We start from the raw sequence: 24,837 nt of genomic DNA, 5'->3' as shown, positions 1-24,837 counted from the left end.
CTGCTACACCTGCTCTAACACATACAATTGTTTGAATTAGAATGCAACACGAGGTGTTTTCATTAGCATATTGAATGGGGAGTTTTATTTTAAAATTTGTGTTTTACTTTGTGGCGTTTTGTAATGCCAAAGGTCATATGAGATGTGATTATTGAGTCATGAGCCACATTTCATGTTCCTCTCAGAAGGCAGTCACATTGTTTGATAGTCTTACCTGGTATATGAATGTCTTTTGGGGTGATTTAACCTAGCAAGACTGTGTTCATATTTGGGGTTTTAGTAATTGAAAGTGTTGCACGGGGGTACTTATCAGTTGAAAATAAAAATCAATACATAATTTTTAAGTTGAATTGATTGACTTACTCTTGAACACATAAACATACTGAGTCTTTGAGCAGATAATGTGATTTGAGAGTATACAAGCCTATGCACAGTTCATTTTGGGGATTCCTTACATCAGCGCAACCCTTTATATAATAAAATAAAAGAGCTTTAAAGATTCTGAATCTTCACTTTTCTCATGTGAATCAATATCCATAAATGGCATCATGAGCATTCTTATTACATAGAATATCATAAATAAAATTGCACCCTTTATAAAAACACATTTTGATAAGTTCATCTTACATAGATTTGCATCTCTAGTAAAACAAAGGATTAAGAATTGACCCTGGGGGGCAGCTAGATGGTGCAGTGGATAGAGCACCGGCTCTGGAGTCAGGAGTACCTGAGTTCAAATCTGGCCTCAGACACTTAACACTTACTAGCTGTGTGACCCTGGGCAAGTCACTTAACCTCAATTGCCTTACTAAAAAAAAAAAAAAAAAGAATTGACCCTGGGCAAGTCTCTTACCTTCTCTCAGCTTGTTACCTCATGTGTAAAAGGAGGGAATTGCCATTAATGGCCCGAGGGTCCCCTCCAGCTCTAATTTTGAGATCCAGTGGTTCTTTGAAAATATAGCTGGAATGTTGCCTTTTGGAATATGTGTAAAACAGGCTAACAGATTCCAGCATTTATGAATAGGCTCTGATTGTCTTTCTCTGAAGTATTTTCTTTTTCAATGTTTGTTTGCAAACTAAGGTTCCTCCACGGGCAGAAGAAATCACCATTCCAGCTGATGTTACACCTGAGAGAGTTCCAACACACATAGTCGATTACTCAGGTAATGAATCTACTGTCAGTAAAACTTTCTGGTTTTCTTCTGTACATTATTAACTGAGCATCTAATTAAGGGGCATGCTGCTGTGAGATCTAAAATTGGATATTAGATCATAAATCTCCCCTCTTTAACCTTTCCTTTAATTTATCTCCCAGACTAGTAAATGGAAGAAGCTTCTGGTTTTCTAGTTAGAGCTTTATTGTATGGTAGTTACAAGGTGATGTTGATTAGAGGGATAGGAAAGTAGAAATACAATACAAATCGTCTTAAGTCTAAGCTTAGTCTATATTCCATATAAAACTCACCAAAAGCCCAAGGCCACCTTTGGGGAGAGAGAGACTGAGTCAAGCGCGTGCTGCTGCTAACTGTGAGCTGGGCCGAGTCAAACTACAGTCAGCGTCTGTCTGTGCAGCGCAGTCAGGAGACCAGCAGAGCAGGAAAAAGCTCCCACTTCCGTTCTCTCCTTGCCTTATAAGCTCGCACCCCGGAAGTGGAGTGCTAGCAGGCCGACTGTCGTGCGTAGCTCATGCCGTTGGTCTCCTCCCCGAAAGGGTGGTCCTTAAAAAAACTGATGTCTCTCCATTATTGCTAACCGACTGTTAAAACTTTTTACCACATTCCCCCCTTTTGTTCCTCAAGAAACAAAATATTTCCTTGACGGAACAATAAAAAGAATATAATAACTATTGCTAACTAATAATGTGTGAACAACAATATAAAACAGGAAGAGAGGAAAGTTTTGTTCAGAGGGGCGATTTTTTTTTGTCCTCATGAACTGACGCTTTGACATTAGTCTTGCAAAGGGAGAGCCTCTGCAGAGAGTACATGTTACAGATAGTGTATATTATAACAGAAAGGAGATAGTAAAAACTAACAAAACAAAATAGTTCATATAAAGTCTCTGAGTTCTCCTGTCTTCTTGAAGTGGTAAGATGTCATCAGGAGGAAACTGGATTCTGGTCTGGAAAACTGGATTCTGGACTCTGGTCTGGATTCTGGTCTGGAAAAACTGGATTCTGGACTATGGTCTGGAAAGCTGGATTCTCTTCTTTAACTGTTTGAATTGCTGTATTTTTACTAAACCTTAGCATAGCATTGTCAAAGATCAAATTAATAAATTCCATTACACTGCAGTAGGCTCTGTCCAGGGTCCTTGCCATGTAGGAGCAGATGATCCTTTATCTCATTCATTTGTCACCTGGAAGGAACATAAGTGCTGAGTTGAAATTCAGATTTAAGGCTTTACCCGAGTTGATTTAGGGTGTTTACAACACGAAGTCCAAAATTTGTCACACCTTCTGGTGGTTTATATGATGAATGCCATGGATTAGGAAAAGGACCAACTTTGAGCCTTGGTTCAAAATTTATTACTTTGTCAACCTGCTTCCCAATTGATATTATAGCATTTTGACCAACTTAAAATCACGTATTTGCTTTTTTAACTGAAATTTTGAAATTTTGTGTATATCACTGCTCCCTTTTAGTCATTTTGTCACTTGCCTTTGTGCTGGTTCCTTAAAAACCATTCCTACGACTACATTAAGGAATACCAGTACCATGCTTAAAATCTCTTAAATCCCTTTGCCCAAACTCTTATTAACGGCGTTATTTTCTGAGGCAGTTTTGTGTTTCTGGGATTCATTTTTTTTCCTTCCAGTCGAGGAGTAGTAAGGATTTGAGTGAATTGACAGTAGAGGAAACTTCCCTAATCCTGAGCCCAGAACTCTGAAATTGGTTGATCAGATACATTTTTCTGTGTGAACAGTCTTGCAACCAGTATCCTGAAGATAAAGTTAATGAAAAGTTATTTTGACTTCATTATATTTATGGAGAATGAACCCTGGATTTGAAGTAGGACAACTGGGTTTGAATCTTGGGTCTACTTCCCTCTATGTGACCTTGGGCAAGCTAATCCGTCTGGGCCTGGGGTTCTTTCTCTTTAAGATGAGGGGTTTGGGCTAGCTACATCCAAAGGTCCATTCCAACCCTAAAATCCATTTTCTTGGTGTGTGTAATCTTAGAATTATACTTGTTCCCTCTCTGACCTTCTGGAGAGGACATAAAATGAAGAGACAGGGCTATGATCTTTGTCACTCTAAGGATCGTGTAGCTCTTCTAATGGTCTGTGACACTGATTGAAAGCCCACCATATGTTAAACTCATTATGGAAAAATGAAGAGGCAGCACAGCTTAGTGGATAGAGGGCTACCCTGGGGAGTTGAGAAGCCCTGGATTCAAGCCCTGCTACCCATGTGATCATGGTCAAGTCACTTATTCTTTCTGTGTCCCAGGCAGCTCACTAAGCTACAGATGAATGACCAATCTGCATCAGCAGACAGAGTTTCTAGACCAGGAGTTTCCCACACTGATGAAATCAATGGTCCAAATGGGGCAAGGCTAAGAATAAGGTTGAATAGAATATTTAAAGTACAACGGAGCCCTTTTGTAGTACTGGTATTGGGCAAGGGAAGTACTCTTGTATAGCCCAATGGTTTTTTCTTAGTCTTTACTGTCCAGTGGAGCAATAGTTTGACCAACGATCTTCCCATATCCAGGTGTGAAAAATATAGGTCTACTTATTTGCCACCACTTGCAGGCGCCATCTGCCCACACCCCTAGAATCCAGAGTTGGGATGGATCTCAGAGGTCACTGAGTTCAACCTCTACAAGAAGTATCCTCAACAAGTGGTTTCCCAGTTCTGACCCCAGGGAGGATGCAGGAGGGGGAACCTTGTGGTCACTGTGAGGTCTCATTTTTCTTGGTTGCCCATGCCTGTGGTTTAGACTCGTTTTTTAGATCCTGACCTTTTGTTGTTCAGGGTCTTTGACCTTGCCTCCTGATGGGTACCCTTCATCTGGCTCCCAGACTCCTTGTTTCTTAGTCTGGCTTCCTGATCTCTGTGGCCTGTCTTTTCTGGACTCTGAATTTCTTGCTTGCTTAGCCCCACAGTATTCCCTAATTATTCCTTGTACCCTGGACAACTTGTTTATTGAGAACTAGACTATCTACTTGCCCTTTCCTACCTTTGCTGCCTTCCTTGAACTTGACACCTTGCCCCTCTATTTAATAATATTTACTAACCCAGCTATGTGAGTGAATTCCCTGTCTTGGTGTCCCCTGGTCTTCCCTGTCCTGTTGTTCATTTCCTAGCCTAATAGCGTGTAATAATGAACTATGATCATGCAGCTTGGTGTACTCAGTAATTCTAATGAAAAAGAATAAAATATTCACCGTTCACTTTTTTCCATGGAAGTTAACATCTCTGTCACTTGTAGAAGCAGAACAAAGTGATGAACAGCTTCATCATGAGATCTCCCAGGTAAGTCAAGGGATGCAGTGAGGCATGTTTGTGTGGGGAGCTGTGTGTGTTTCTGGGGAGGGTAAGGAATGACTTGGGTCAGTGGTCTCTTCCTCAGCTTGCTTTTCTATTCCCCATCTTATTTCCCCAGTATTCCATTTTGATAGCTGACTTTTTAATATGTGATAATTACAAGTCTCTATGTAACAGAGCTTTTGAGAACTTTCTCATGCCCTCCTATCAATAGGGTTTCTACTACTTTTTGAAGTTGGCTCCATCAGCTCCGTTGCATTGGGGTATAGAGCTGTTGCTGTTTACAATTTTGTTTTGATTTAAAGGAGATTACTAATGTCTTCATTTTTCTCTCAGGCAAATGTTATCTGCATAGTCTATGCTGTTAACAACAAGCATTCTATTGATAAGGTATGTCTGTATTAAGTTTTTGTGGACATTGTGCTGTGGCCTGGATTTGATTCAATTTAAATGGGACTCTCACTCACAAACCCTCAACTGGAATGTTAACTGCCTCACTGATGGGATTTTCCCCTTCTCCTCCATGTATTATTCTTGGACTAGAATAAAGGAAAGTTGAGGGGTGGGAGTCAGGATGCTTTTATAGGTGTATTATTAGTGGCAGGTTGTACTGCATTGTTTAATATATTTCTGGACAGGAATCACATTTTCAGGGGTTCATATTCCAAGGAGCTACTTGCTTCTTTCTTTTTTTTTTAAATTAATAAAGCATTTTATTTTTTTCCCCGTTACATGTAAAGATAGTTCTCAACTTTTGTTTATACAAGCTTTCCAATTTCAGATTTTTCTCCCTCCCTCCCCTCCCTCCCCCCTCCCCATGACAGTAGGTAATCTGATATAGGTTATTTTTATATATATATATACACACACATAATAACATTAAACATATTTCTGCATTAATCATGTTATAAGAGAAAAATTAGAGCAATGACGAAAAACCTCAAAATAGAAAAACATCAGCACCAAAACCAAAAGAAATAGTATGGTTCATTCATACTTGCTTATTTCAGTGTTCCTACCACACTCTTACCTGGCTAATGTACATTTCACCACTAATCGCCACCTAAGGGGTAATGTGTACGTGCCGACACCGATCCTGCTCTGTACTCCTCTACCCCATGACACAGACTTGAGGGACATAGATGTCACAGTGGGGAAAGATCTTGGACTTGGGAATCAGGAAGGTCTGTGTTTGAATCTGTCCCAGTCACTCCCAAGCCATATGACCCTAAGAAAGTTACTTAACCTGTCTGCCTCAGTTTTCTTATCTTTAAAATAGGATTAATTAAAGTATTTGCATTACAAGATTGTTATGGAAATTATGTCATGTTAAATGAAAGGACAGATGTCAAACTTTAGAGCCTGGTATCAGTGTTGGCTATTATTATGGTGCCTCATTTATCTTGGTTGAAGTGGTACTTACTCTTCTGTAGTCAGGTGCTTACACCATCATTGAAATAATATATAGAAAGGGCTCTGCAAACCCTCCAAGCGTGATAGCAATTCATCATCCTCAATAATCTGAACTTCTGTTTTAGGTAACAAGCCGGTGGATTCCTCTTATCAATGAACGGACAGACAAAGACAGCAGGTAATTACTGAGAGGAAACCAGGAAGTAGAGATTGACTGCTAGACTGATTAGAGTGCTCCTATGCAAGAATCTGTGGTAGAATCATCTCGAGATGCCAGGCCAGCTTGGGGCCTCTGAAGGGCCTCCTCTGCACAGTTCACACCATGAGCCCTCCTGGCTGGTTTTCAGTCAGCATGGACACAGTGGCCTCAGTACAAATGCTGTGCCTGTTTCTGCCTATGGCCGTGTGTGTGCTGTGGACAAGGGTGCTCTGCTGCATGGTCACCAACATCCCTGAGTAGGCTTCAGGTTATTTAACATTTTGTGTGGGAGTCAGTCTGTCTTTGTCATAGGGGCAGAGATAAAGGAATAGGAAGACAAGTACCCAGCTTTTTGCCCAAGCAGGATGCTAACCATGCATTCATAGAGACAAAAGGGATTGTAAGTGGCTGAGGGCCTTCCTTGGCATTAGGGAGACCTGAGTGTGAGTCCTGCATCTAGCATCAGCTAGCTGTGCAGTCCCAGACAAGTCACTTGGCTCCTCCATGAATGTCTCTGGAAGCTGTATTGATGAGCATCCATGGAAGGAGTTTCTATATCAGAAGTTCCCTACATCAATGAAATTACCATCATAGGCAAAAATACCCCAAGTTTTAGCTTAAAATGGACTCAGGGCAGCTTTTCACAGCAGGGCTGTTTTGATGGGCTAAAATGGTACTTTCTGAGCCTTTTAAATCTTTTCAAGGATTATTGCTCACATGAGTCATTCAGCAACCATTTGTGGAGTCCCTTCCTCATACTTAGCACGTAGGAGTTACCCGTTACACATTTGATTTGTGGGTGATTAGGGCTACAAAAATTAGGATAGATCCAAAAAGAGCTTGTACTATAGCTGGAAGGGCAAAGCGTATGAACTTGAAATAAAGAAACATCATCTGTGTCATTCCCACTAACTGTGGGTATACCCCAAAGCTCTGTCCTTGGCCCTCCATTCATTCTGGTGTTTTTTTTTTTGGTGAGGCAGTTGGGGTTAAGTGACTTGCCCAGGGTCACACAGCTGGTAATTGTTAAGTGTCTGAGGCCGGATTTGAACTCAGGTCCTCCTGAATCCAGGGCCGGGTGCTTTATCCACTGGGCCACCTAGCTGCCCCCCTCCATTCATTCTGTATCTCTTTTGATATTCTTTCGGTGAACATAGGTTCAGTTGCTGAATCTATGCTAATGACTTCCAGATCTGCTTATCTAACCCTCATATCTCTTCTGAACTCCATTCCATCATTATTAACTGCCTGTTGGACATTTTCCAGAAGGTGTTCCATAAGCATCTCTTTTTTTTTTTTTTAAAGTGAGGCATTTGGGGTTAAGTGACTTGCCCAGGGTCACACAGCTAGTAAGTGTCTGAGGCCGGATTTGAACTCAGGTACTCCTGACTTCAGGGCTGGTGCTCTATCTACTGCGCCACCTAGCTGCCCCCATAAGCATCTCAAACTCAACATTCCCCAAAGAGATCTCCTTATCTTTTCCCCAAAGCCATTCCTCTTCTGAGCTTCCCTGCTATTATTGAGAGCACCATGCTTTCAGTCACCCAACCTCAGTGTCATCTTTGGCATCCCATATATTCCAGTAGCTGCTACACCTTGTCCTTCCTTTTCCTATTTCTGTTCCACAACATCTTTTGTATCTGCTCAGCTTCTGTCTACTCATTTAGCCACCACCCTAATTAAGATCCTTATCCCCTTCCATGCAGAGTCTTGGAATAGTCTCCTGTGTTGTCTTCCTACCCCAAGCCTCTCTCTGCTTCAAAGCATTCTCAATGCAGCTGCCCCAGTGATTTTTGTGAAGTGCTGGTCTAATCCTATCAGATTCTTCTCTACCCTCCAGTCTCCCACTCCTGTGACTTCCTTTTGCCTTTGCAATCAAATACAGACTCAACTGGACTTTAAATCTCTACACATTCTGGCCCCTGCCTTCCTTTCCAGTCTTCTTATATATTACTCCCCTCTTTATACTCCATGTTACAGCCATAATGGCTTACTAACTGTTCCTTGAACAGCCGACTTCATCTCCCATCTCTCTGCCTTGCACCAGCTGTCTCTCATGTCTAGAAGGCCCCCCTTCTTACCTCTGCCTCTTGTAATCCCTATTGTTTTTTTAAGCCCCCAGCTCCGATAACACCTTCAGTGTGAAGTGTTTTCCAGTTGCCATACCCCCATCTTCTAGTACATGCCTCCTCGAAATTACCATGTAGTCATCTTGCATATGTTATGTGTGAACTTACATATACATGTATTGTCCTCCCCATTAAGACGTAAACTCCTCAAGAATAGGGACCTTCCACTTTTGTCCTTGTATTAATAGTATTTAGCAAATGCTTGGCAGGAAATAGGAGTTAAATACAAGGGTTCTTCACGGGCCCCTTCTTAGAATACAGGTATTCACATTGTGATGATCAAAACAGTTCAGAGACTAGTTTCTGGGTGATGTAATCATTTTATCAGTAAGGTCAGATACTTGCTTCCATGCTTAAGACCTCAGACTTAATACCTTGGCTGTACCATTATTGAAATGGTTTGGAGAAGCTGCATAGATTCATCATTTAACACCTTGCTTTTCCCAACCTGCCAGCTTCTATAAACATCCTGAAAAGTTGGACGGACCTTATGCTAAGCCTTTGTACAGGAGTTGCTTTGAAAAGGATTCCTCTACATTAAGTGGACCTTCTCTTTTGTACCTTTGAGAGGGAAGCATAGTCTCCCACCCAGGGAAGTCCTACAAATCCTGTGTCAGAGGAAACTTTCTGTGGTCTCAGTGCACTTTGGAGTTTTCCTTCTGTAGTAGCTATGCCAAGTAGGTTGAAGGGACTAAGCATTTGGATAACAGATTCTGCTAAGTCCTGAAAAATGGCTTTACCTAAACAGCTACGTAACTGAAGTCACAGGCCTTTATTATCAACTGTATGTGCATTGACCCTGGGTGATTTCTGGAGCAGAACTGTAAAGAGCAGTTCCCCTTAGGCTTCTCTGATCTGGATTCAGTGGGAAGGCCAATAGAGCAGATGGAAATAGAGGGATCTTGGAAACAACTTTGGAGACTAAGTGAAAATAGTCTACTAAACCCTTTATTTTCTTTTAGTCAGGCATGACATTGGAATCTTGTCTCATATAGCTCTAGGACCCCCAATGTGTCTTGTTTTACCTTCCCTGTGATGAAAGGGGTTGGGGGGAGGGAAGGAGGAGAAACGAACACATACATATATACATACACACCCTGATCATGATCGAGTTGCTCATTTTCTGTGACAGCTAAGGAAATCCTGGGGCCTTCCCCATTGACGCTGAAGAGATAGGCAGTGGAGATACCCTCCTCCCACCCCACTCCTTATCCCTAGGTCGGCTAGTCCCCAGATGATCCTTCTCCTAGCTTGTGTATCCTCTGGATACCATAAATAAGCCAGATTCCAGCTTAACATTTTCCTAAAAGTTTCCTGGCTTTACATTCCTGATCTCCACTTTCTTTTAGCATAGGAGTCTAAAATTCCTTCCAGCAACTTTTTTTTCTTTGGTGACCTTCCTTTCCCCCTATACTAGGAATCAGTTGCTATGGGGAGCCTCTATAGCCTATCTTCTCTTGAAGTTCTCTTCAGTGTGCCCTTTCATTTAGAAATATAGGTCCCACTGCCTAAGTGCAGAAACTTGTGGGAGGTCTTAGAAAAGAGGAGCTTGGAATTTTCTACCATGTGGCTTGTGTGACTGCCATATTGGCTTTCAGCTTGGAGTATATGTGAGTCAGTGTGTGTGTGTGTGTCTATCAGTGCTAGAATAAAAGGTCCTAGGGACTTATCTTTAGGATAAGCTTTAAAGGCTGTCTTCTTTTTCCACAAGAGAATTCTAGAGTCTCAGTGTTGGAAGGCCATCTAGTCTAACCATACCTGAGTAAGAATCCTCTCTACCACATGCCCAGAAGGATCCCAGTTTGTCTATTTAAAAAAAAGAAAAGAAAAGAAAAAAGACCCACAATTTGACATGATCCTCACTCTATATTGAAATGAGGCACCTTCTCCTTGTAATCCTGTTGTTTTTCAGTTTCCTGCAGTAGCCTCAGTAATCAGGAAGAAAAGTAGAAAAACATTTTGTAGGCCAAATGTAGACATTTTGAAAATAGAGGGTTTTTTTTTTTGTCTCACTTACAAAGTTTTTAGTTATACTGTTACGAACATCTTTTTAAAACATTGTTAACATTGTGCTTGGGACTATGCTGGGTGGTGCTGGAGATGGAGATTGGGAAGAACAAAAGTGAAATTATGCAGGTTGCTTTGACAAGTTCTGCTGGTGCTTTATGAGCAATTTCCCCTGTAATTGAGGTGTCCTTATTTATTGAAGAAAGTTGTCTATTTGCAGTAGACTCTAGCCATTTGAACTGCCTTCATCCAACTCCAGGTGATATTTACTTCTCTCTCCATTCACTCTGACCCTCACACTCATTTATCTTGAAAGTAGATGCCTCCAGTCCAACTCTCAGCACTAGCCTGTTGTAAAACCTATCCTGCCCAGGGATTCTCTCCTTTGACCACTTCATACCACTTGACTGCCATGAAGAAGGAACTGATATGAAATAAGGACTTTACAGTGTTGTGTAAATGTCAGCTATGGCTACTGCTAGTATTTGGAGTGCCTTTGAGGATCTGTGACACCTGCTAATAGTAATCCTAGACTTAAGCTTACATTTACATAGCACTTTAAGATTTATTAAGTACTTCTGTTACAACAGACGGTACCAGTGTGATTATTTCCATTTTACAATTTAAAAACCGAGGTTCAAAGAAACTGTAATTTGCCCGTGGTTATACAGATAGGACTAGAAGCAGAATTTGTACCCAGGTCTTAGGATTCCAAATTCCTTGTTCTTTCCATTACACCATGCTGTGCCTCTTCTGTTAGGCACAGAATACCTATCGTGGACCATTTGAAACCTGGAATACCCCTGTGCTGTGATACACTGCAAAGCCTAGCTGGTCAGGTAGGCTTGTGTTTTTGCTTGATTTAACTTTGTGGTGACCTGCCAGTCAAGCGTTCAAAATGACAAGGTGAATGCCCTATTTCAGAGAAGGGAGGGACATCCCTAAGGACCCAGCACTGCCCCCCTCCCCCGCATACACACACATACATCTTCTTTTTTGGTGCTTACCTTTTTGTACAAACCTTAAAAGAGGGCCTATTTTCTGTTTTATTGTGGGTGGGTCTTCAGGGATGGAACAGGCAAACTTCTAAATTTTCCAGGGGCTTCCATTTCTACCAAAGAAAGGATGTATATTTCCCTCAGGCCCCTTAACCTCTAAACCCTTTAGGTGTACTATGACAGTATCACAACTGGGAATTTGGAGTCATGGAAGATGCTGAAGATGTTATGCCAGCTCATTTGGCCCTCCATCTTGTCCTGTCCTTTGACATCCTGCCTGGCATAGAAATGCTTATTGATTAATTGATAACAAGTGCACTGAGAGGTTGCTGTAACCATTGACAATCCCCCCAGAGGTGTTTTGGGAGAACCTATCTCTGAAATTCATTATTGATCTTCCCCCATCATCTAGGCACGCTCATTCTGTTGATGGTCAGGTTATTAACCAGGACGGCCCATTTCACTTCTGCCCTGTACCACAGCTTTGTAGGTATCACAGGGCCAATTAGATGATGCTTCTTTTTCATCAGACTTTTTGGGACCCTCTTTATTGACTAGGGCTTGCAGTTCATCTCCTTTTTTGGAACATTCCCTTGATTCTATTAGGCTTTTATAGGCTCTGTTTAGCTACTTACTATTATTTGGACGCTAATGCCAGGACTGAAAGTGTGAACCAAATGTCCAGGTGATAGTATCAGGATCGTAGATTTAGAACTGGGGAGAATCGTGGATCCCTCTTTTTACAGGTGAAGAAACCAAGCCCCAGAGAGATTAAGCTTATGCATCACATAAGCTAGTAAGTGTTTGAGGTCATGTTTGAACTAAGGCCTTCCTGGTTCCAAGTCCAGCTTTCTGCTTTGATCTAGAATAGTTCCTTCTATCCTAGTTATCGTTTTTTATCATCATTTGAGATGGATGCCTGTGCATAGTCCTTGGTAGACTGAGAGGACAAGAAGATGGTCAGCACCTAGCAGACTTTGGGGGGAGAGGTAGACAAGATTTGCCAACTGCTCAAACACTTCTGGACTGATCACCCCTCTCTAAAAATGAATGACCAGAAAGCCTTTTTCACTATTAAAAAGATTTCCCATGATACCCTCAGGCTTGTTGTTCAATATACAAAAAATTCCTTCAGTATTCTTTCTTCCTCTTCAGACCCCTTCTGAACAACTGCCTGGCTAAGTAATCAGGCTAAGTCTTCAAGACTTCCATGGCTATAATTTCTGCCCTAGGGTGTGAATGTCTCCCCAGCGTAAGTGTGCCTACACACATACAAGACAGCCATGTTGTTGTTGTTATTGTTGCTGTTGTTGTTCCGTCAGGTCTGACTCTGTGACCCCCATGAAGCACAGCATACCAGGCCCTTCTGTCCTCCACTACTTCCCAAAGTCCGGGCTTATGTGTGTTGCTTCCGTGACATTAATTTACACGTCTCATCCTCTGCTATCTCCTAGCCTGACACCAAGGCAGACATGTCTTACCTTGGTGACTTCCTCTCTGTGGACATTAGCATCCTTGTGTCCTGTACTCACTGCTTCTAAAGCAGCCCTGAGCAGACAGACCCCTTAGTGGAAACCTCTGGGGACCATTTTCCGTAAGGAATACAGGCAAAGACACAGTCCCTGGAAACCTTATTTACCGGAGTCAGCCCTCTGCAATTACAGAAGATCTTCACAATGGTATGGGAGAGCTCAGACTTCCCAAAACATTGACTTCCTTCGCATATTACAGGGAGCTTCCTATGTGGGTCAAAACTGTGTCCTTGCGTTGTACCAGGATTGGTGGGGACTTTTCCGCCATCCACTGCCTTCTATTGCCAAAACCCCTGTTATAATCTCCAATTTGTTAGCTCTACACACTGACCTGCTTCCCACAGTAGACCTGACCTACTATTTCCCTTCCAGTGTTGACATCAGGTCAAATAGAATAACAGATCTACACATCAGAACAGATGGGAAATCACCTCCACAACTTTTATATGGAAATGTAGGTTTGGCACCTGAAAAAGTCTAGCTTTCCAGCATAGCTAAACTGAGTTCTTAAAGAAGGGAAAGGAAACACAGAATGACTACAATATGTAAATGGAAAGAACAGCCAAAAATCAATGTTAAGAAATTCTAAAGAACAAACTTGACTCCCCAAAAAGATAAGAGAAGAATCTACTTCCCCCCACTTCTGTGCAGAGATGAAGGGCTCCATCAGCCCCATTGCACTGGGGTATAGAGCTGTTGCTATTTACAATTTTGTTTTGATTTAAAGGAGATTCCTATTGTCTTCATTTTTCTCTCAGGCAAATGTTATCTGCATAGTCTATGCTATTAACAACAAGCATTCTATTGATCAGCTCTAGTTTGTTACCAGATAGAAAATTAAACCATTTCATAATGGGCTCTGCAGATAACAGTTGGCAATTATGTTTAAAGGAAGTTTTTTTTTAAAATCCTTGAAGAATGAATGAAAGTAGGAATCTAAAGACACTTACAAAGGGAACGTTACGTATTAATGCCAGATTTTTTTCCAAGGGTTGATCAATTTTGCTGAATTTGTTTCTCCATTTTCTTTCTTTTCTTTATAATGATTTATTGTAAGGGATGGCTCTGGTTGTAGGAAGGTGAAAACATACGTGGGGAATCTAGGGGATGTAACAACAAAATATATCAGTAAAAATTATTATGCAATAAAAACAAGGGTTGGGAGGTGAAATATTACTAAGGAATCCTGGTGATATTGGACCCTCTGGCCACATATTAAAGGCTGAGTTTGCCCGGTAGTTGTATGGGCCTCTTTCTGGGTCTAGTTAAGATCTATGGGCTTGGAGCCAGCACAGCCAACAGCCAGTTTAAAATAGGGCAGATTACAACCTTTGCTCTGGTTTCAGAGGTTAAACAGTCCTGCTGGCCAGTGCTTCCCTTACTGATTCTAGAATTGTGGTACTTACAGACTCGGTGGTACCCATGAATGTAGTAACTGGTACCCACTTCCCTGCCTTAGCTGAGATCATAGGCCCCACTCCTGACTAGCTCTGAACTGTACCCTTCCACGTTTTGTTGTGATATAACTGTGGGCAAGACTTCCATGCGGGGAGACATGGATTGGACAGCTTGAAGGATGGGGGAAAATGTGCATAAGCAGTGAGCAGTAAGAATGATCTATTGTGGGGGCAGCTAGGTGGCGCAGTGGATAGAGCACCGGCCCTGGATTCAGGAAGACCTGAGTTCAAATCTGGCTTCAGACACTTGACACTTAGTAGCTGTGTGACCCTGGGCAAGTCACTTAACCCTCATTGCCCCACAACAAAACAAAACAAAACAAGAATGATCTGTTGTAAGTAAAGAGAATGTCAGGTGGGAAGCAGTGGGGTGGGTGTTGTGGGGAGGAGGAGGTACTGACCTTACTGAAAGACAAGGTACTAGTCAGGGAGGAATCTTTTCCAACTAGAACAGGTTGTGAAGCAAATTTAAAAAGGAACAAGTTCTTTATTGCTGCTAACTATGTCTTGTATATTCTAGGCTGCCTTTGATATTGGTTGGGAACAAATCGGATCTAGTGGAATATAGCAGTATGGAAACCATTCTTCCCATCATGAACCAGTACACAGAGATAGAGACCTGTGTAGAGGTAGGCAGGTGTGCGTGCATGTGTGCTGCTCTGTTGGGTCAGCAAGGTCTCATTAATGCCTAGTTATTTAGTGGGGCTGGACATAAGGATTGGCAACAAAGTCATCTGGGAAGAGTGAGCGACTTGCCACTGAGTTCTGAACTCTGTTGCACCTTTCTATTTGACTATTTACAACATAAACTAATTGTTTTCTCCAAGGAAACTGTGCTTTCTTTCTGTTACCACATACTGAATGGGGTTTAACTTGTTAATGTTTTTATTGATCATATTTATTGAAACATAAACATATAAACTGTCTTTTAGTGTTCAGCGAAAAACTTGAAGAACATATCAGAGCTATTTTATTATGCACAGAAAGCTGTTCTGCATCCTACAGGGCCCCTGTACTGTCCAGAAGAAAAAGAGGTACTTTAATTTTTCTATATCTTTTTATGGAGGTGGAGGGAAAGTTTAGGTGGTAACTTTTACTGTCATCTTTTTTTTTTTTTTTTTAGTGAGGCAATTGGGGTTAAGTGACTTGCCCAGGGTCACACAGCTAGTAAGTGTTAAGTGTCTGAGGCTGGATTTGAACTCATGTACTCCTGACTCCAGGGCTGGTGCTCTATCCACTGCGCCACCTAGCTGCCCCTACTGTCATCTTTAAGAAGTTTTTTTCTGGAATTGAAAAGTTAAAGTTCTGAAATGCTGTTAAATTTTTATTTAATGGCTGAATTTTTCAGAAACTTTGTTTAGATAGTTTAAGTACTTAAACTACTTTAGTTCAGATATTTTTTGCATATGTATCTTTAGAATAAAAATATAGTAAATGAAATACAATTCTTAGTTGTATACTGAAATATAAGTTCTTATTTTGATGAAGCAGGATTTCCAGACTGCTAACTAATTAACTTGGTCCATTTTGAGTAGAATTCGACATGCTTACAACAAAATAGAATTAGATGTTCCCTTATACTTTATAACAAAAAACACAAGTGATTCTTTTTTGTTGTTGTTGTTGTTGTTGTTTTGGTTTTTTTCAGTGAGGCAATTGGGGTTAAGTGACTTGCCCAGGGTCACATAGCTAGTAAGTGTTAAGTGTCTGAGGTCAGATTTGAACTCAGGTCCTCCTGAATGCAGGGCCAGTGCTCTATCCACTGCGCCACCTAGCTGCCCCCAACACAAGTGATTCTTAAACATCATCTGCTAGGTTTATTTCATTTAATATAGATTTAAGCATGTTGCTGAAACCCATGTGCTGTTTAAAGGTCCTTGTGTCACACTTAATTATTTCCAAGATCTGGTTTTCAGTTTCACTTCAAGAAGAACCCCACCTGAAGTTTGGGTTCTTGTCCATCCACTGAGTATTTGGAGGTGTTTGTTTGCTGGATATTTGTACACTAGTGATCAGGCCAGAAATAATTCAGAGGGAGTTTTCTGTTCCTATTCTTTTTTGTTTTTCACTTAAAATGAAAAATAATACTCTTAAGCAACCTAACTTAAGCAATATTAGCAAGAACTAGAGTAAAGAGTTCAAATATAGCTGAAGCTTCTAGAGTAAAACTAATGTTTTACCATAACATCTATCACTTAACCCGACCTTGGTCTTATTTCCAGATTTGATTTAAAATGCATCCTTTAACTTCCTCTGACTCCTAAGCTCTGAGGCCTTCCACAGAAGTTTGTATTAATCCTTCTAGTGACTCTTCACTTTTCTCTGCCTTGGGGTATATGGCCTTTTCAGGAGGATTGGTGTGAGGGCTTGCCTGAGCCCTTTTCAGGGCTGTTCATCCGCCTTTGGTATCCACCTGTCACCTGACTCTCACCTGTGGCTGCAAGAAGCTGTAGCAAGTGTAGAGGCCACACTCTGGTAAACCCGCTTGAGGGTAAATGACAGGCCTCAGACTTGTTGGTGAGGTAGGGAGATGTCTACCCAAGCATATGAAAACTTCTGGAAGAATGAGCACATGAGAAAAATTTGTCCCAACTGCCATGACGGCGGCTGAAGTGAGCACTTTGGAGCAGGTGGAGCTCCGTCGGACGTCGCCGACTCCAAGGTCGTCAGCCACATCCTGGGCCGTCGCCACTCGTCCTGACTTTGTCCTGCCACCAGACGTCAGTGACTCAGGGAGTGAGGCTGACGACTTGGTGCAACTCTGCCTCACTGAACTCCAATTCACACAAGACTCAAGACACCATGTGGTGTCATTGGCCCTCTTCTGAATGAAGGGTGAACAACAGCCCCTTTTCTCTGCCCGATCCCCCACACTGTTCTACTTCTCTGGCGGGCCTTAGCTTCCCTTTCTGGTTTCTTTGCCAATCATTTTTCTCTGAAAAGAAAGATTATGAAAGAAGGGACAGTACAGGTGACCTTTTTAAACTTTTTTTCTCCATTGATAGTGACATAAAATAGCCACCTTGGTCTTTTATTTGCTGGCTGTTTGCTCTCTCTTTTTTTTTCCTTTTTTTTTTTTTTTTTTGGTGGGGCAATGAGGGTTAAGTGACTTGCCCAGGGTCGCACAGCTAGTGTCAAGTATCAGAGGACAGATTTGAACTCAGGTCCTCCTGAATCCAGGTCTGGTGCTTTATCTACTGCGCCACCTAGCTGCCCTGTTTTCTCTCTTTTTAATCTTAAAATTGGTTTTATGTTTTGTTGATCTTTTTTTCCTTATTCCATCACTGCCTCTTCTTAGTCACTCTCTCCTCCCTGTACCCCTTCAGTAGCTTCCTTTCTTGTAAAAAAGTAGTAAATAAAGCCTTTGCTATTTGTTGAAGCTCCTAGCTAGATGTAACCTAACTCTCCAGTTACAGCTAACTCTCTAGCCTCCTGAAACATTTAGAGACTGCTTTCTTTTACAAAACTTCCATTTAAAAGTCCAAATTTCTGGCTATTTTAGACAGAAAACTGAAGATTTTTAAGAAGGAGATTGAAAGTCGTTTCATAATAGTCGTCCAAAAGGCTTTATTCATAATTAAAAATTCAGATCCGTGAACATTTCCAGGCAACATATAAATAATGGAACCCTTTTATCACATAAAAGTGAACTTCTTTGCTAGAGAGAAATGTTCGTTAGTGAAAATCTGATTAATTTAGGTGATTAGTCATAGTGTCCTGGAAAGAAAGCTGGATTTGATATCAGAGGACACAAACTCATGTCCTGTCTCTGCTAGGATGGTTATTGGACTGGACACAACTTCACTTAGACTGCAGTTTCTTCTTTTCGAAGAGGAGTGATTTGAATGACATCAATTTCTCGCTTTCTCTAAATCCTATATTCCTAAAATATTATCAAGTCAATATTTTTAGCATTGTTTCATTTGGAACATTCAATTATTGTATGTTAAAAGAGGAAACTAATATTTACATATCACATTGAATTAATGGGCTGAGAGGAGTCACTGATGTTTTTCAACTTTTACTGAGAAACGTGTAATTGATTATTTTTTCTATATTTGACAATGCCTTTTAATATCTGTTTACTATGGGAGAAGACACTACATGCACAAAATGAAAGACTGAGTTTAATCACAGTCGTGTGACTTACTGTAGCCACTGATATTTTTGAGAAACACCAGGAACACCCTTAAAGACTTCGAATGTGGACCTAGGCTGTGGTGTAAAGGAAAACAAAGAGACAGACCATCTTCTGCTTGTCTTCATGTTGTTTCTGAATGTGAAGAATACTTTTATAGAACCAGTATCTTCTTTTATTACTCCTCATCCACCTCATATATTCTTTAAGCACTGTTTTAACAGATTGTCTTTGCTTGTGTTTCATTGTGCCCAAATAGTTACTCACCAAAGGAATTGTTGTAGATTCTATCACTAGAGTCCTTCTTGTTTTTTTTCTTTTCTCATTCTCAAATTCCCTTTCCTAATTCATTGAACTTTCTTCTGGAGACCACTATGGTTTTTTTTTTGGTTTGTTTGTTTGTTTTTTGTTTTTTAGTGAGACAATTGGGGTTAAGTGACTTGCCCAGGGTCACACAGCTAGCAAGTGTTAAGTGTCTGAGGCTGGACCTGAACTCAGGCACTTCCGACTCCAGGGCCGGTGCTCCATCCACTGTGCCACCTAGCCGCCCCACTATTTTTTTTAAGAGGCAGCCTGTGTTTAAAATTATTCTTCTGGGGGCAGCTAGATGGCACAGTGGTTAAAGCATTGGCCCTGGATTCAGGAGTACCTGAGTTCAAATCCAGCTTCACACACTTAACACTAGCTGTGTGACCCTGGGCAAGTTGCTTAACCCCCATTGCCTCGCAAAAAAACCCCAAAAAATAAACAAACAAAAAATTCTTCTTCCTCACCTCTCTCTGGAGGCCCCTTTTTATTCCAATTACTTAATAGGGTGGCATGATTTATTTACAAACATCCTCAACTCCCTCACATTCTTTTTGAGGACAGCCACCTTAGCAGAGGGCCTCCCCAAGGTCACCATATGATTCCTTTCTTACTTTGCTCATCCTATATTCTGGGTCCAAATAGGTCACCCTTTCATGATGTTCTCCCTGCCATCCCCCCTAAAATTTCTCAAGTTCTTTGTTACATACATCTATTTTATTCTCAGATCTAAATTAAATTCGATTTATATGAGAATTCTATAGATATTTATTCAAGGCTTCTTGTCCTGTGATTTCATTGGCCTAGGGAGCTTCCTGAAGGGAAATTCCTTCCCTAAAGGAAATGGCAGTTTATCTCTAACTTAGTCTTAGGGAGCTGTTCCTAGTCAAAAAGCCAGTAAAAATGTGAGTGGCAGAACATGAACCCAGATCTTATTGATTCTACCATCAGCTCTCTTTACATCCCCTAAAGATGTTAGCTCCTCTGTGTCTTTTCAGTATCAACAGATTTAGACCTGAAAAGGGACCTTTGAGGTCATCTAGTCCAACCTCCTGCTAAAGATGAAGAAGGTGAGGCCCAGAGAACCTCACAATCACCAAGCATTTATTAGGTTTTAACTGTGTGCCAGGAATTGTGTTGGGTATGGGGTAGATAAAATGATTTGCCCAGATTCAAATGGATAGTAAATAGAGAGGATTTACCTTCTGAAGGTCCACTGACTTTGGCATGATTTCCTTTTTTTCTTCTTCTCCTTTGCTTTTTCACCTTTTCCACTGTTTCAGATTTACCGAGACACAAATTACAGAAACGCCTTTTAAAGCTTTTAGAGAGTTACAGAATCGCAAAATAAAACAAGTTCTTACTTCAACATAGCTAACAATGACCGTGGAAGAGTTTCACACTTGGGCAGGAAGGTTTCATCAACCACTTTTTGTGTGTGTGTGTGTGTGTGTGTGTGTGTGTGTGTGTGTGTATGAGGCAGTTGGGGTTAAGTGACTTGCCCAAGGTCACACAGCTAGTTAAATGTCAAGTGTCTGAGGCCAGATTTGAACTCAGGTCCTCCTGAATCCAGGGCCAGTGCTTTATCACACTGTGCCACCTAGCTGCCCCCGTCAACCACTTTTGACTAGGCATATTTTTTCTTACCAGACTTGTCATAAGAACTGAGTTCTTCTTTTCAGAACTAATGATTACATAAAACCTTTTCCTTGGTTTATAGGTCTGTCTGATGGCCAGAATTTTTATAAGTCTGTTGAGGAAAGCCCCAAGATAATTTGTGAGAAGTTTGGAGAATTCATATTCCCCAGAGGAGCCAGAGATTTTCCCTTTCATGCCCTTGAATCCTGGGTAGTTTAAACAATGGGGTACAGAAGGGAAGAATAAAGAGGCTCCTTCCAAATATTGGCACAGCTTTATAGCCCTTTGGGCATAATTCCAAATTGCTCTTCAGAATGGTTGGATCAGTTCACAGCTCCACCAACAGTGCATTAGTAGAACTCAAAATTTAAAAAAATGAATTTTTAAAATTGTTTTTCCATGTGATTGGGGGAAAAATAAAAATTTAAATAAATATATTTTTTTAAAAAGAAAAGAAAATCAGTTGGAAAACCTCCAGCATAAACTGATAGGTGAAAAACAACCTTCATTTTTCTGTTTTTCTTTGTAGATGAAACCTGCTTGTATAAAAGCCCTGACCCGGATCTTCAAGATATCTGACCAGGACAACGATGGCACACTTAACGATGCTGAGCTCAACTTCTTTCAGGTAGAGAGGAACCTGTGCCTTTAGTTCTTGGAGGGCTCTGTCTCTTTTTCGTAAATGCTTCCTGGCATTTGATTGCGGTGGGAGAAAGGCTGCTCTAATGTAGAACTATCTTAGCAGCACCCCCCCCCCCAATACAGTCTGGGGATTAGGGTGAAGTGAAGCCTAGGACTCTGGATAATTCTTCAGAGTTTGCACACATTGCCAACCACATGAAGAGGCTTTGGGTTTGGGGCTAGTCCATGGGTAGCAGAGGGGAGTTTTTCTGCTCCCGGGTGCTGGATGTACGAGACCTTAGCCAGGGATCCTTTTCTGTGTGGTTTCCCTAACCTCCTTTCCTGCCTTCACTTCACTTGTAGTGCCTTGGTGCCTGTTGTGGTATAGGATCTCTGCCTCCTGAGCGGGTAGTAGAGTGAGCAATAGGCCACTGGACCACCCTGATCCTTTAGTTTGCTGCTTTGATTGTAACCTAGACTGTTTCATAGATTAATACTGCACAGCTCTCATCTGATTTCATGCTGATTGCTTCTCATTGTTTTATGTTGTTTGTTAGAGAATTTGTTTTAACACACCATTAGCTCCTCAAGCCCTGGAAGATGTTAAGAATGTAGTCAGGAAAAATCTGAGTGACGGAGTGGCGGACAGCGGACTGACCCTAAAAGGTGGGTGTGTGTGTGTGTGTGTGTGTGTGTGTGTGTGTGTGTGTGTGTGTGTGTGTGTGTGTTCTCTTGAGCTTAATATTTGCTAAATTTGGTAGAAGCCAAAGGTCCCTGGCGCATTCCTTTTGTAGCTCTTAGAGGTGTATTAAAACATTTGAAATCTGTCTCTGGATCTAAAGTTCTTACAGAGGCAAGCCTGCGGGTTGGTGTAGGGAGCGGTGTCTTGGTCAGAAGGATTGGAAGTCATTAGGTGGCAAAGGGAAAGATAAGGCCATTGGGCCTGATCTGATAACAACCCAATCCCATGGTAGAGAGGTTTACATGTCATGGCCACTCCCAGTGTTCATCTAATGTCTCACGTACTTGTCTGATCATGGCACAGGTTTTCAGGGATGCTCAGCTTCACCTGAGAGAGACAAATGTGGTCCTGTTAAGAGAGCTTTCTTCAGAAGCAACCTTTAAATAGAAAGTATTTTTAGTGAAGACTTTCTGTCTACTAGTCATATTTACCAAGTACAGAATGTTCCCTGTTTGTCAGAGCAGCATATATTAGAGACATGAGACACCTAAATGTGAAATCCAGAATTTTCCACTATAGAAAGATGAGGGGGAAAGATGCACGAAACCAGTTTTTTCTTCTTTCCACCTTATCACTTTTGTAAATGTTATAGATTCTGGGGTTTGGTTTAGATTGGTCCTCTCTGATGCAATTTTGGGTCTTTGCATCCACTGTATTCCCATTTAGAACAGAGTATATGCACGAAATTAATATTCTGAAATCAGATGCCTTTTAAAACTCTAGCCGAAACTGTATTTGGACTGCAAGTAATTTGGGAAATTCAGAGGTGTGGCTGTTATATGATTAGCTGGTTTTTTATCCAGTTTCTGTTTGACTTCCTATGACCTCATCTATATGAGAGTCTTAAATGAGTGACTTCTTGAGGAAAGTTGTCCATCATTTTGAACCAGTCTTGTTTCACTTGATAGCATAGCACTACATTTCGGTAGTCATGTAGTAACAATGGCATATGATGACATTTGGAAACCTTTTACCCAGAAAGTTTACATATTAATTTGCTTTATTTCAGGCTTCCTTTTTCTACATACACTTTTTATCCAGAGAGGAAGACATGAAACTACTTGGACAGTGCTTCGTAGATTTGGTTACGATGATGATCTGGAGCTTACACCTGAATATTTATTCCCCTTGTATGTACTCTCTAGATTCCTACTTTCATTCATTCTTCAAGGATTTTTAAAAAACTTCCTTTAAACATAATTGCCAACTGTTATCTGCAGAGCCTATTATGAAATTGCTTAATTTTCTATCTGGTAACAAACTCTGCCCTGACCAGAAACACTTGGCTTAAATTTCTCGTATTTTATGAATTGCCAGGGCTAAAATAGTGGTATAAAAATATGACCATAAAAGGAAGGGGATGGTCAGGAAGGTGAGGGTGGGTAGGAGGGAGGCTAGGGAATGGAAATCACTTAGCAAGAAAGAGAGGCAATAGATGGATAGTCTGAGTGCTGCATTGGTGTTCTTAATGAGAGGATAGATTTTCTATAGAGGATTTATGGAGATATATTAATGAGAATCACACAGACCAAGATATCAATGGATTTTGATCTATACCAAAAGAGGGAGTACCCACATCAGTGAGATCACAGATCTCTCTAATGGTCTGAATTGGGAATTGTGGAGGGTGGGGAGGGATGTGGTGTGCATAGGACATGCACTATATGCATTATAGTAAGTGATTGAGGAGATGATACTTAATTGTTCAGATATGGCTCCCTGATTAACTGGATTCTTTTTAATATAGTTTACCAGTTGGACTTGGGTAACATTGGAAATAGGAGTTGATAAGTGTTCTTTTTCTGTGTACCTCCCTAAGTTATAGAGAGGATACAAGTATGACTCTTAGCCACCAAGGCTCCTCACTTTCCCAATGAAGGTATGACTTTTCCCGCTTCTTCTTCCCAGGTTAGGGCTCCAGGCTGTTTCCATTCTCAGGCTAGAGCTCTAGAAACACAAGAAGGTAGATCACAATGATCAGGGGCAGCTTCCCCTTGTGACAGTTGTCCTGGTGAGGATTCTCAGGCACTTCACGTGGAGGCTCCCACTATCTGCAAGGGGAGAGCTCAGCTAGGTAGATGCTCGGCCCACCCAACATTTTGCCGGTTAATATTTTATAACATTGGGCATGTATTACATAACTGCACACAAATATAACAGAACCCATTGGAAAAATCATAAAAATCCTTCTGTCACATCATTTGGCAACTTGCTCATTTATATCTTTGTTTCTATGTAACTGTGTTCTGTAATGTAGATTTTCCTGGTGTCATGTTTTTGCAGATCCAATTAGTGACATAAGGTAGGATATGCCTATGTGCCTAATTGTTATAAGCAAGATGCTCAAATTTTAAAAACAAATTTTATTGATATATTTTGTTTCTATGTAAGAAACACTTCCTGACATACCTACCACCCTGCCACATACACGCAAAATGTATTCCCTGCAAAAGTTTCAGTTGCTACCTGAAAAGTAGGATGTATCATTTAATTTTGACAGTCTGATTCCAACATTTACTTGTATTTGACAAGTTTTAGTGCCTCTTAATGTTGACTTTACTTTTAGTTGTATTCTTTGTTGTTTTTCTTCTCTTGACCCTGCTTTCAGTACATATTTTCAGTACTCAGCATCAGTACATATAAGCCTTCCAGTGTTTCTCAGAATTTTTCATATTTATCATTCCATGTGTCTCAGTAATATTCCATTACATTTGTATACCATAATTTGTTTAGCCATTTCTCAATTGTTGTGCACATATTTATAAATAATGCAATGTAAGGAAGTGTCTTCAACTAGTAACTGAAAATTATTATTGGCTGTAGAAGCATAACTTGTTTTCTAATGTATACAAAGTCTCTACCTTCAAAGCATATTAATAAAGCATATTAAATGTTTAAGGTAATGTAGACACTGTACATTCTTATTGAAAGGATCAGATGTTTAGAAAGCTTTTAGGACAAAAATGGGTCCCATGCTGACCACCCACCACACAGAAGCTTCCTTAGCCATTCTATCCGGTGGATAGCATTTTTTTCCATCACTAATCCCCAGGCTGGTAAAGTAGTAAGAACTGCTTTTATACTTTTCCCTTAGGTCTACCATTTTCTCCTTTTATTTTTGCAATAAAGTCCCCCCTAAGCAAGTCCTTTTTCATTAAAACACAT

General features: G+C 40.8%; 1 protein-coding gene across 4 annotated transcripts in view; it reads left to right on the top strand.

Moving 5' to 3' along the window:
* The window catches only part of RHOT1 (ras homolog family member T1), a 69,030-nt gene that overhangs the window by 19,659 nt on the left and 24,534 nt on the right, over nucleotides 1-24,837 (top strand). For all 4 annotated transcript variants that reach the window (XM_043964280.1, XM_043964281.1, XM_043964279.1 and 1 more), the window contains exons 3-11: nucleotides 1,082-1,163; nucleotides 4,437-4,480; nucleotides 4,829-4,882; nucleotides 6,031-6,083; nucleotides 14,748-14,856; nucleotides 15,160-15,261; nucleotides 20,839-20,937; nucleotides 21,488-21,596; nucleotides 22,682-22,802. In XM_043964280.1, the coding sequence (XP_043820215.1) occupies nucleotides 1,082-1,163; nucleotides 4,437-4,480; nucleotides 4,829-4,882; nucleotides 6,031-6,083; nucleotides 14,748-14,856; nucleotides 15,160-15,261; nucleotides 20,839-20,937; nucleotides 21,488-21,596; nucleotides 22,682-22,802 (773 nt within the window). The remainder of the gene's footprint in view (nucleotides 1-1,081; nucleotides 1,164-4,436; nucleotides 4,481-4,828; nucleotides 4,883-6,030; nucleotides 6,084-14,747; nucleotides 14,857-15,159; nucleotides 15,262-20,838; nucleotides 20,938-21,487; nucleotides 21,597-22,681; nucleotides 22,803-24,837) is intronic.

This window comes from Dromiciops gliroides, chromosome 4 (genome assembly GCF_019393635.1).
Source record: "Dromiciops gliroides isolate mDroGli1 chromosome 4, mDroGli1.pri, whole genome shotgun sequence".
NCBI classification, from domain to species: Eukaryota; Metazoa; Chordata; class Mammalia; order Microbiotheria; family Microbiotheriidae; genus Dromiciops; species Dromiciops gliroides.
The sequence above is the reverse complement of the archived record's forward strand: the minus strand, read 5'-3'. Positions and strand labels throughout refer to the sequence as shown.